This window comes from Zeus faber (assembly GCF_960531495.2).
Source record: "Zeus faber genome assembly, chromosome: 5".
In the NCBI taxonomy this organism is placed as follows: Eukaryota; Metazoa; Chordata; class Actinopteri; order Zeiformes; family Zeidae; genus Zeus; species Zeus faber.
Genome location: NC_137192.1, coordinates 14787377 through 14801505, shown reverse-complemented (window position 1 = coordinate 14801505; position 14129 = coordinate 14787377). Strand labels below are relative to the sequence as shown.

General features: G+C 36.2%; 1 protein-coding gene across 1 annotated transcript; it reads left to right on the top strand.

Annotated features, from left to right (window-relative positions):
* Positions 1 to 2684: 2684 nt before the first annotated feature.
* Positions 2685 to 6649, top strand: synprb (synaptoporin b; the record flags this gene model as incomplete). Its single annotated transcript, XM_080000990.1, has 5 exons — positions 2685 to 2708; positions 4165 to 4289; positions 5600 to 5798; positions 5958 to 6149; positions 6272 to 6649. 5 exons carry the CDS (start codon positions 2685 to 2687, stop codon positions 6647 to 6649), a joined length of 918 nt encoding a protein of 305 aa, XP_079857116.1.
* Between the last annotated feature and the right edge of the window lie 7480 nt (positions 6650 to 14129).

The following is a 14129-nucleotide window of genomic DNA, read 5'->3' as shown; positions in this document are numbered from 1 at the left end:
ACCAGAGTCTACGCCGTCCAATGGACATTCTGAATCAGAATCTGCAAATAAGAACAAATATGAACCTGCAAACCTGTAAATAGTATGATGACATCATAAAGCCCCTGTTACAGCAAATCTCATCTTGTTCAATTGCTTACAAATGACGTGTCAGTAAACACGACCAGCTGAATATTTGGGATCAAAGTTGTTTGCTTCTTCACTAATATCTGCTCCTTATGTTGATCGATTTGGATGAAATTTAAACCACAAAATCCCAGTGACATACCAGTTTAAACGACACCTTAACCCTGTTCCTGGTGTTACAGAAATGAAAGGGTCGCTTTAATCTGCAGTTTGTCAATCGGTGGGTTTAAATAAAGAGGCAGACAGACGCTGGTTTTTACTTGTACAAGAGCAAGAACAGTTTATTTTCAGGGAGTCTGAGAATATACGGTCAGTTTGGCGTCACAGATTCATACGCGTTCAAGATAAGGTCAACTCTGTGATGCGCAAAGGACAACGAGGTGTTGTTCCTGCTCTCGCAGCTGCATCGCGGTGAGGCCGAAAACAATGATAGCAGTGGCTAGACTCCCAAGGTTGTAATGTCTGTGAATTAACACCGTGTGCTGAAATAAAGATATGTGACTGCGGACAATATGAATATTGTGTTCTTCATTATGTGTGTGCATATATATAGATTATGTGATTTCATAGATTTAGATATTTTGTTATGTCATTGTTGTGTTCCATAGTTTTAGCCGGGTTCAACATATTTCGGTGTGAAATGCATTGGACCACGTCAGTGATATAGATCAAATTTGGTCGGTTTTTCACAAATTTCTGCTCCGTATATGGATCAATTTGGATGAAACTTCAACCACAAGGTGTTTGTCACATACCGGTTCAAACAAGACGTAAACCGTGTTCGTAGGTTCTGCCAATTTTGTGTTCCAGATAGTTTTTGAATTCAAAATTCCAAGAAGTTTTCCGGAACAATAACAAAATAAAAACAGCCCCATGGGCTGGACCCCTAATAATAACAATAATAATAATAATAATAATAATTCAACTTTCTCCATCAATATGTTACAAATGGTCTGCATGATCCAAATGGAATTAACACACCTTACAATATTCACCAACAATGGCTGCTTTATAAAGGGGCTGCTTTAATTCCTCAGTTGCCATGATCACACAACATGGTATAGCAGCTATTTATTTCCAGTATAATGTTATTACAGCACAACAGTACAGTAGGAGGCTAAAATGATTTTATTTCTCACCATATTCTTGCTATGCTTTTTTTTTTAAACATGCTGTGGTGTTTCTCTGCATATCTCGCTATGACTTTAGTATTGATTTGGCCTCCATGAACTCCATGACCTGTTGATAAAACAATTATCTGTAATGTCCAAATTCTCTGCGATTCAAATGGTGGATGTTTTAGAAGCCCAAAGAGACCTTTTACTACCCAGCTGGGCGGAAACAGGAAGATGCCAAAAGGCCTCATTACTCTCTAATTACTGTGATTAAGACGCCCCAATGTCGATCAATTGCCTAGATGCAAGAGAACAGATAATCCAACATGATCCAGATTCCAGAAGCACATTATAGTCTGTTTGAAACAATAACTACTTCACATCTCTAGAAAATGTTACTGTTTTAAAGTTGAAGATCAAGATCAAGGATAATTTGTCCAACATGCATTCAAAAGTGTATACTGGTACATTGACATGGAGACAGACAGACAGACAGACAGATAGCTAGATAGATAGATAGATAGATAGATAGATAGATAGATAGATAGATAGATAGATAGATAGATAGATATATAGATAGATAGATAGATAACATTGTCCTTTATCAAATTTATATATCTAAATTGCTTCCTACCGTTCAGGTATGGAGCTTTACTGAATTTGTATATTATGATAAACCCTTGCTGTCACATTTACCATAATCAAATAGGGAAATATATATTAGTTGTATCATTATACAGCAAATGTTTTATTTGTATTAGATATTTAATTCGATCATCTTCTGTAGTTGCAGCATCATTTCAATCCAAATGAACAGTGCATTTGCACTGAATGATAAAAACTTTGGGTGGGTGAAAGCTATAGTGGGTCAGGTCAACATACTTTCCATTCCTTTATGCACTAACCGGTGCTACTCAGTACTGTAAACATGTGTAAGAGTACACACAATTAATGTAAGAAAAGTATTGCTCAAAGATGCTGTTATAAAGTAATATATATTGCTGACAAAGATAAACTTAAGCTTAAAGAGTTCCCATGGCATTTTCAGAGGAAATACATGGATAATTATTGCACAATTGTATGGATACTTTAATTATTAACACTAAAGTCAAAATGTTATTATTATATAATTTATACAAAATGATGAAACTCCAAAGTGAACGGTTACTATACACAGAAAGGGTCCAGGTCAAAATTCGGTGTTGCTTCATGTAAACGACACAGTATTTAAAAGAAGACAGAGAAGGAGAGAGAGGGAAAATGATAGCAGTGATCTTGAGAAAGAAAGAAAGGGTACAATTACGTCAGGACTCAGTCTCCTCCCCAAAACACTGTCTCCCCTCTCTCTATCTGAGTTCCACGTACATCAGGGACGTGGCCACAGTGGGGTGAGACGCTGCTGTCAGACTGCGTGGAGTCGCACTCGAGCTCTGTGATTTTTAAATGTGCATGGTCATATTTGCACCGGTAAGTTAGGCTTCTTAAACTCTCTTTTGTTATTTATTTTTGTTGAAGTATTTCAGATTTCTTTAGGGACGTCGCATTGTTACTAAGCTTGTGTTGTAGTAATTGATCGACTAAAAGGTGATCTGAACTGTGACGATGACTCCATGCTGATCATTATAGCCTGACTTACATGTTGTAATTGTTTCTGTCCTTTTCTATCAACACAAATTGAAAAAAGTATCAAATGCTATGTCGGTATAAACGATAAACGTAAAGTAGCCCAACTAATGTAATATTTATAAAGTAATGTGTATCTGACGAACTAAAAGTAAATGTAATATGTATCAATACAAATATACTGTGTGTGTGACTATATCAGTCTCAAAATTGACTATTTATTTTGTTAAGATGTGCAAATGGAACAGGGGTCCCCACTAACCAAGTTTGATTACTCGGACCTTACTATGATACCAGTACAACAATGTGTGTGTGTGTGTGTGTGTGTGTGTGTGTGTGTGTGTGTGTGCGTGCGTGCGTGCGTGCGTGTCTGTGCTGGAAATAGGGGGACAGGCAGACAGACAGATAGCCGACAGCTGTGTGTGCCTGTACCAGTGAAGTCGCAGTGTAGCACTGAAGCCCCCTCCAGTGCACAGCGAGCCGCTCTGTTTGCCGTCATCCTATCTTTTAATAATTCAGATGTTTTGTTTTTCTGAAAATCACTCACAAACCTTGATCCTCCGCCTGGTATTTTATTGATGCCTTTATTGATGCATTTGAAGCACTAACGAACGACACAACATCCTCCCCTCTCTGGATAAGTGCAAATATGTTTCCATTTAGGTAATACTGATCAATTCACTCAGACAGAAATGGACTTTATGTACTCAATGCGCTGGCGAGCGCTTTTTACTTTGGAAATACCATAGCAATACTGTAGGATACTGTAGGATATTCCATATAATATTTATATGGATAATTGTAGTGAGATAATTATAGTAAGAAAATAGTGAGAATATAGAATATAGTGAGAAAATACTATAATATCGTGCCATTCTAGATCTCATTCTAAATCTTATGATAATAACCTTTAATAATAACCTTTATTTGTATACAGTAGCATCATCCATACACAACATGCAGCCCAACGTGCTTTACAGATATAGAAGGCAATCAAATAGAAACAAAAAAAAAACAACAACCAAGCAAAATGATAATAAAAAAAGGTAAATACTACATCATTTTCAGATATTCAATTCTTCGTATCATTTTAACTCATGTTCAATTAATGTGAAAAAAATAAAAACATTAACAACCAAACTAAGTTACCTCAGTAAGTAACAGTCAGAAAATGAGGCAGTGACATAAAGATGTCTCAAACCCAGGTTTTACCTTGAAAAATGTATTTGGGCTGAGTATTTGGAAGATATCGTTGTTGGAAAAGCACAATGGGAGATGATGATGTGTTTTTCTTTCATAGATTTTTGCCATTTGTGCTTTTGCAACATGTGGAGGATATATCGGTCACCTGCAGGTTAAAGTGGAATGTGCAGACAGGAGGCAGAGCAACCTCAGCATCAACATTGATTTTGGTTATCCTTTCAGGTAACATTTATTCCGTTTTACTTACTTCCTGCAGGTTTCACCTGTATTGTTGAAAAGTAAGCATTGCAGTTGTTTTGCACAAAGTATCTATAAAAGAAGATAGATATGCATGCATCAAATGTTACTTCTGTGATTGAAAGGATATCAAATAAATACATAATATATAAATAAATGATCTAGAAAATACATTTGTGTAATTTAGTGTGGTTGGAAGTTGCCCATAGAATACCAAAAACACCAAATACCGAAGAAAGGCTTTCTGATGAACCAAAAGCAAACACAATACAACAACCAAAAAAGAATACAATGTTTATCAAAATAAAAAATAGGAACTTTTAAAGATCTTTTAAGTCGATAAAAGATGTTCGATATATCCAGGGAATTTTAAAAGCAAAGCTGCTATTCAGCCCAAAAGGGTTCCCTCTGCATAACAGCGTCCTACATTTGTACCACCCTATATCTAAGCTCTCCTGTCCAAAATGCTCGAATCACAGGATATTTGACAACGTTGTACCTTGCTGGCATCCTTCTCTGGCCACAGCAATCTTTAGATCCCGCCACAGTGCAATAACTGATGCAGCTCCAGACTCCCTGATCTGTTGCTCTGGATAACATTATTTAATGTTAATTATTTGGATGAACAACAACATTGTGCATACTTGGTACCGTTGACCATTTTGTTAAATAAGTCGCTCTCCGTGGGGATGGTGATTCTGCTTAAATCTGCTTGGACTCATAACTCACTGGAAGACCTCAGACTATTGTCAGTGGTGTTAAATACAGCTTCCGATGATCTATTAGCGGAATATGTAAGTACTGTACTATACCCTAAATGTAGTCGCAATTGATACTAGCCGGTGATGTATCAGATGCCACCTTGGCATTTTGTTTATTTTCTATCCTGAATTTCCCTCTGGGATTAATAAAGCTTTATTTCATTGTATCTGTATTTGTTATTAATTTAAATCATACTTTTGATTCACCAAATAGCCTAAGAGTGAATCATGTCGTCTTTAGGACTCCACGGTCGTACCTCAGAATAGACTCAAAATGTGTCCTGTACAAGGTGAAGATCTGTATTCCAAATAAAAGGAAAATTATTACGTTTGGATAAGAGGCAGTCAACATTCTGTCAAACGTTAGCCTTCATTTCGCAACACCAAATGTACAATACGTCGCCACCGCTTGACAAGCAAGCAGTTTAGTCGTATTATCTTTTGGATTGATGCCCCCCCCCCATACACCGCAATTATTAATTTCCTTAAGAAAAACAAAAAAACCCTGCTGAACACGATTTGTCTGTCTTGTAGACTACAACAGGTGCATTTCAAAGCTCCATTGTGTGAGAAGAAAAGACAAGAGATCCTCTTCCTGGAGGGGGATTTTTCAGCCGCAGCTCAGTTTTATTTGACTGTAGGTGTGCTGGCCTTCCTCTACTCTCTGCTGGCCACTGTTGTGTACATCTTCTACCAGAAGAAGTACCGAGAGAACAACAGAGGCCCGTTGGCGGTCAGTGAGCTGTTATCCGTTTCATACACTGCTTCACTATTTCCCAAGCCCTGTGAAACTTTGCAGAATTTACCGTGCGAAACATGCAGAATTGATCTGTTTTCATCGAGGTAATAACAGTATGTCGACCGCTTCCCTTCCGTTTTCTCTCCTGAACAGGATTTTGTTATCACGCTGATCTTCTCCTTCATGTGGCTTGTCAGCACTTGCTTCTGGGCCAAAGTTCTGTCTGATATCAAGGCGGCCACGGAACCAACCCAAGTACTTCTGCTCATTGCTGCCTGCCGAGCCAAGGAAAACAGCTGTGCCGTTACCCAGGAGCCTCTCTGGTCGCATCTTAACACCTCGGTGGTATGTAGTCAGAACTTTAGTCAGCGCATGGCCAGTCAAAGGTCATTTATTGTCAAGAAAATCATGTATATATACATATATACAATTTATACATATATACAACTGTGGCCTTTTCTTTTTAGGTTTTCGGTTTTGTTAATTTAACCCTCTGGGCTGGAAATATTTGGTTTGTCTACAAAGAGACAGGCTGGTACAAGACTGGTCAGCGATATCCAACCATAAGTGCTTCTGGGAAACGCGCCAGCGGGATGAGGCAGCGGCTTTACAGTGAGAGCAGCTTTGACCAACCGGGAGAAGGTTTTGGCCAACAGCTCTACAGACAAGAGAGTGTGACTCAGTCGGATGGAAACTTTGGTCAGCAACTCTACAGACAAGGCAGCTTCAATCGGTCCCTGCGAAATTTAAGCGTGCCGCAATCCCAACTAGGCGCCCCGGTAAACTACAGTCCAGAGAACAAACTTCACGCCAAAGGGCCCATGATATTTGTCAATGAGATCTAGATTTAGTGGTGGCGATACGTCATTTTTATGGAGCTAATTTGGAAGCAAACATGGATACAAACCTTCAGATGAAGAGTTTCATGTCAAGCTAAGATTAAGATAGCGTGTCAAATAAGATAGTGTGTCCTCCGCGCCAAATGAAGTTGACCGCACGTAAGGTACAGTCAGGTTCTCATTGCTCCAAAATGTGATCTTCTGTGAGTCTTCTGTGACGACCTTACTCAAAATGCTGTGTAAACTTATTGATTCAAGTCTGTAATTTGGAGTTAATTCTCAATTCTAATGGGTGGCTCTTTTCCTCTTTAATTCCGCGCATGCACAGGTAAATGATAGAATTTTTGGCAGTAAGGAGTGTGCGTTGGAGCTGGGAGTGGAATAAAGATGCAATGAGGTACAGAAACACCCCTCATAACTATAAACCCCATGACCTCAACCTTTACCTCATCGTCATCTCATAGTATCACCATCTCAGCCAATTTATTAGTATGTACATTTGGCGAGGCTATCCAAGAAGATCAATACATGAACAAAAACCATGGTGTCAGTAACACGATTGTCCATGATTGTCGGGCTAACAATCATTTTACTGTAGTTTTAACATTAAAGTCCCCATCATATGGATCACATCTTTGACCGGACCCAGGCTGACCCCACCAAACCCAACTGTGATCAAAACACACATATTCTAGGGATTAAATGGCAGGTCATAATCGTACGGCCACAAGTCAACAACCAACACTAGAATTTACTTTTTTAAATGAGATTCTTGTGAGACGTGATGTCAGGATAAAGTGTCATAGAAGAAATGCAGAACCGTTGCCTTTCATCCCACCTTGAAAACCCTTTTTTATCATTAAAATACACAATTTGCTTGATAACTTCAGGCACTACTCTGTTGCTCTAGCAACCCGCAGGAGAGGTTGCTGTTGGGAAGTCATTTCAGACAGTAATTTAGATTATTATGATTCAATAACCATGCCAGAAATTGTACAATATCTATGAAAGATAATGCCTATACAAAAGTGTCCAACACCTTGACTTCTCCCTTTCAAGCAGTTGCTGCCGCCCAAAGTCATCCATGCGGAGGGAAATTCAAACTTGTGTGTCAAGTCAGTGACACCGGAACCCTTATTGAAAATACATTTCTAGTGAAAATATGTAGTTGACTGAATAAAAAAAAAGCCTGTCCCTCATATAATATAATAATAATTGGAAATATTATACAGTATCTGCAACGATTGGCTGCCTTTAACTGCACAGCCTTGTGGCTTTGGGTGACCAATTCGATATGTTACATACACATACTGCATGAATAAAATCTTCACTCTTAGTGCTTGGATTTGAGGTTATGGACAGAGACCATCTGATTTATTTCAGCATTTCACTATTTACATGTGATTTACCCTATCTCTAGGAACAGTGAAAATTATAAATTGTAGCTCTTCTATAAGAGCTTTATGCATGTATCCAAGTTGGAATTTTGACCACATTTTTAGGGGATCTACTTTCAATGGTACCTCCATTACTGCATTTGACCAAATCTTCCCTCTTTTTTTGGTTCATTCTGCATTCTGCATTTGCTCATTTTTTGACACTGTAGTTTTCCAGGAGTGGTAATATGCATAATATGCCAAATCTACTGTATATTCCTCTGTGTTACCCATATTTCCTGTCAACTCCTTGAATTCAGCCAATATGTTGACTCTACTCTCTCTCTACTCCATGGATCATGGACAATCACATTCTTTCACGATATGCTCCAGGTTTTTTCCTCAAGGTTTTTCTTTCCCTTTGCCATTGTCTCTTGACTGCAGCACTGATGCCATCTACTAAATATGCTACTTAGGCTCTGTAAATTTGGTCTCGAAACTTTCTCTTCCTTTTACATCCCACCAAGGAACTCTATGTATTGTAAGATCAACTATTTTAAACCTAGATGTATATATAACAATATATAATATATACAATTAGCAGTTGAGGCCTCTAGAGTTATTTATAGCACTCTACTCAAATAGGGATAGTTATTTTTTAATGGCCTTTTATCATACAGTATATTCTCAAAATGTTCACCCGAATTAGGGACAAATAGATTGGCTAAAACTATTCATCGGTGTACTTTATATCCTTCAAGTATATCATGCTTGAGGAATGTGTGTAGTATAAAATGAGAACTGGACACTTTTAAAAGAGCTCTGAATTAGAACACACAGGGGGGCTGTTAAACTGTAATTATCCCATAAAAGGGATTCATGACAATAAAATAATTTCCAGTTGTATTGTTTTCTCAGTAATGCAATACCAAATCATAAAAGGTAACATAAAAAAAATGATTACCACGTGAAAAAAAATATTTGAGTTCAGAGATTAACCTCAGAAGTCTAAGTGAAAAAAGTCAGTATTCTCAAACTAAAGTCCAAACCCTCAGTTAATTCTCAGAATTTCTGAATTCCGACTTTTTTTTGATAAAAAGTGAATAGTAAACCTAATTCCCCTTATGTTTGTTCATTGTAAAGTACCATAACTCACATATCAACACATAACTGTCATTATTTAAAATTCCAGCTGCTCAGAGTAATCATTATATTGTAAAACTTTTCAAGCATGCATTTTAACTTAACCTCACAAACTAGTATCAAGTCATCACAGTATTAATAACCTTTTTGCGAGATATTTTCTTCAGGAAAATATTTTGTTGTTGTTTTTGAGGATGTTAACTCATCACATACTGTGAAGTGTTATTGAGTTAAAAATCATTGACAAGTTGTTATATATAGCTGGAAAAAACATATTTTTCCCCATGCAGATGTAATTTAGTTTTGATGTCACCAATGATGATGCTATAGTTTTCTCTAATTCTAAAATGTCGTGGTGGTTGATATTGTTAGAATTACCACAGTATTGTAAAGTATCTTTGTCATGTATTATATTTGTGTTATTTATAAATGATATTGCATTAATTGTTTTATTTCACAGGTATTGAGAAACTGGCACATTTACCGAATTAATAAAACCATTTGTGTCGTAAGTTTGCAACTTAACAATTGCCCTTGGTGTCAATATAGTATAAGTTAATAAATATTGAAACTTAGTGTGTGAAAATAAAAAAAAAGTTTAAACATATATACACATATAAACACATAATAGTTGCTGAAAAGCTTCGAAGACAGCTTTTTAATTTAAGTTTGTTCATTGAAGATTAAGTGTGAGTGTAATTTTACCTGAAGACCTATGTTGCATGTCTTGCTCTATCTCTATTCCACATTTTGTGTTACTAGACAAATTATATTCTACATTAAAGTGTTTTGACGAAAAAAGTTATGTATGACGGCATTATCATGATGGTCCATGTGACCCATTAATGAAGGTGTTTCTTTGAAAGGGTTGATTAAGAAATGGATTGTCTTGTTTCAATTAGAATTGGGACATTCTAAAAGAGTGAATGTAAAAACAGCTTGACCAGGAAAAAAAACAACATTTTGAAGAATATTTCTGATAGTTTATACCCTTGTTAGGGCTTTGTTTTTTGATAAATAATTGTATTATATATTTTCATCTTTGAAAGAGAACTCTCTTGGCAGCAACTTTGAAATGTATTCCAGACATGTCAAAGTTTTTCCCCACGCCGTTACAATTAAATTCATTAAAGAATTTAATTGCTGTAAAATCGAGTATGCTTTACCCAATTGCTATCCCAGTGTTTCGTGCATGTGGGAGTATTATCGTTTTTTATGGTTAAATCATTTTTGCCTCATTAAGCTGTTTTCACAGCCAGCCTTTCTGTCTGTCCCTGATAATATTGTCTCTGAGTTTTCATTTTGAATACATAATTTCACTGACAGGTGATTTCATTTTCCCGCAATTGAATAAAATATCAACGCAATCATTTCTATTGTGAAACTGATAACATGACAATGCATACCTTATTAGTTCAGGGGGGTTTAGGGGGGCAGTGGCTCAGGTGGTAGAGCAGGTCGTCTAGTCATCGGATGATTGCCAGTTCCATCCTCGGCTCCTCCTGGTAGCGTGCTGATGTGTCCTTGAGCAAGACGCTTAACCCCCTAACTGCTCGAAAGGCACCACTATATGGCGGCCCACTGCTTCTAGATATGTCAGTTCCAAGACTTTAGGATGGCAAATTAAACTCAAGACCAACCAGGTTGAAATTTAAAAAAAGAATGACACACTGACTGTACCATACTGTACAAACCTGACCAAAGTACCCATAACTGTGTGTCTCACAGTGAGATTTGTGTTCAATGATGAGACTTGAACCGCAACCTTGACCCTGAAATAATATCTGCATATGTACTTATCTGAATATCTGCATATCCTTTTCATACCAGTATAATGGATGACATCAGTTGTGTCTGTCAGTGAGTCCCTTTTATCACCTGAGACAAGTTCAATCTTATTGATCTCATTAGAAGCTCAGCTGGACTAAATACTATTTTAAATTACACTGTTGAAATTTACACAAGTGGAATTAGTTCAATGTAAATGTATCTTACATGTACAGAAATCTAATACATTGACACTCAAGATTTTGTTTATATCAATAAAACACTCCTCATAATACTTTTAGCATGCCAATAAAATGCAGAGATGAAACAAGCATGTTTGAAATTGATGTAATCGAAAAATACAGTAAATGTAAATTTAATGCATGGAATAAACCTAATAATATACCCAAAATGTAATCTTTTCTTGTTTATAGAAACCCTATAGGCCTAGATAAATAAATAAAAACTCCTGTAGTGTTATTAAAACATATGTACAATTCTGTACATGGTTTTGAGTATAACATTATCTTATTTGTTATGGTTTGGTTGGTGACGGCTACTGTATATATCTGCATATAACCCCAAATACATACAGTATGAGCTCCTTCCATGTATTCAGGGCTGGCCCGTGGGTCTGTTGTGCCCTAGGCAAGATCTCAAAAATAAGCTCCCCTCCCCAAACATAATCCAACCCCTACCCAGCAAAATCTGCCCCGGCAGTCAAAACTTCTGACTTCTAAATGATAACCCCAACACACACACACACACACACACTGATGGGGGAACAATAGTGTTTTTACTGTAATGATAACAAACCAACATAGGCCTTTTCCCTATTTAACTTAATAGCAGGCTAACAAATAATAACAATGGACAGTTGAAGAAAGATAACGCTGGTATTGGCAGGGCCACCATTTAGTAACCATTTTCATTCAAGGCTTAAGCACAAAAACGCACAACATGGTGTAAGGATTGTGAGTCAGGTTTTATTTATATTTTATATTTAAGCTATAATTTACTTTGAACATCAGCACACGTCAGCCTACAATGAGTGGCTGTGAAGTAGGCCTACAATTAGAACACATCCTGAGCTTGAAAGGGCCTGGTGTTTTATTGATGCTTATAATTCAAAAAACACTAAAGGCATCACAGGCAAACTATAAAAGGGCTCCAGCAACATAATCAACTCTATTCACTCAATGGAGATTTTGAGTGAATAGAGTTGATTACTTTCACCCTTCGATTTTAAAAGGAGAAGGAGGATAAATACCGGGAAAAATACTTTTATTATAATCATCTAGACCCCTAACAATTTGAACTTGAACATTATGAACTGTACCAGTGTTTTTTTATTTTACTGATTGCGTTGTTTCGTCCCAGACTCCATCTGTTCTCTGTCCATACAAAAACGATATGAATGATAGTACATAAATAAATTAATGTAATGTAAACTGTAGTATACACACATATAGTTTTGCTATCGAGGATAAATTCAATCTGTAATGTTACAGTTATAGTAGTATAGTTATATGTAGTATGTTATAGTTATAGTATATGTATATATTTATATATTTTTTTCTCACATTACTCACAGAAACAATACTTTTTTCATGTTTCATGGAAACGTAACTTATTGAAAGTGTGATCCAGGAAAAAAGTCACCACTAAAATACATAAGTTCGACTACAATTGTAAATCTCCATAAATACGTAAACCCGCATAAATACGTCATCATTGACCCAGACGAGACCCAACGTCACCTGCTGTCACTGAGACTCCACATGTACGTACATACAACAAGGTTAGTTATAACAATGACAAGATGGTTTCAAGTAAAAAATAACCTTTTTTTTTATTTTATAAATGTCATGTATAAACAGTTTCATACAGCAAAACACAGCAGATTTAAATGAAAAGCCAGAAAGTGTTAAGTATTGACAAGTTGTTCGATAATAATTCTAATGATAAATTAATGTTAAAGTTCCCTAAATGTTGTCTGCATTAAAATATAGACAAGTAATCTATCCAACTGAATTTTCTAATTGTACATTGTTAACAAGAAAAATACAATAAAGTAGTAATAACAACTAACATATATTTATTATATTTATAGCTTAAAATTGTATTTATTGTTATTGTTATGAAAAGTAAATACAAAGTTTGTTTTTGTCATTGTACAGATGGTGAAAAAATTGCCGAAAAACGAAGACAATAGAGAAGTCATTGTCCAAAAATCCAGTCCTCAAGGTCAGTCACAATATCCAAAAAAAAAAGCACTATGGATGTAACTGCCCTGAAAACGCATGGGCCCCTCACCATTCCATGGCCCTAGACGATTGCCTATATTGCCTAATGAACGCTTCGGCTCTGCATGTAAATGTATTTTTTATACAGTGGTACCTTGCTTCGTTATGTTAGTGCACTAACATAACATAACCTCGTATGTTAGTGCACTAACATACAAGTTTTTCGAGTTACGAGCCGTTTTTTTCTAACCATGGGTATAAAGACAGTAAGTGCTGAGAAGAAGTGGGTGATGTTGATTGAATTAAAGCATGAAATCATGGAAAAACATGAGCGATTCTCTTCGACATTCTCTTTTATTATGTTTTATTATTTTTTTATACAATATTTGTTATTTTTAAATACATTTTTCTTATTTCAAAACACGTAACAAACACTAATTGTGGTGGTTTTTGGGGGGCTGGAACGGATTAATGGCATTTCAATTTATTTCAATGGGGAAAATTGATTTGCTACACGAGCAGATTGAATTACGAGCTCTGTCACGGAACGAATTAAACTCGTAAGTCGAAGTACCACTGTATATCAAATTACATTACTTAATATAAGCATCTAGAGATAATATAAGCATAAAATAAAGCACCCATAAAATCCATAAAATGAATATGCATTCATTTACTTTACGCCATTACTTGTCTGCAGCATTTCAGATAATGCAATCTCTGTGTAATCCAGAGCTTCTCAATTATTTTCTGTTACGCCCCCCCCCCCCCCCCCCCCCCTTTTTAACATTGTTTTTTAGTCTGTAACAGAAGAAGACCTCAAGTGCATCAATTTGCCTGAAATGTAAAAAAAAATGTCAATACTTATTTAAACTGTAAACATTTTTTGACCATTTTATACTGAAAAATAAAGTTAAATATAATCAATAAATAATAATAAATTCAAATTGATCA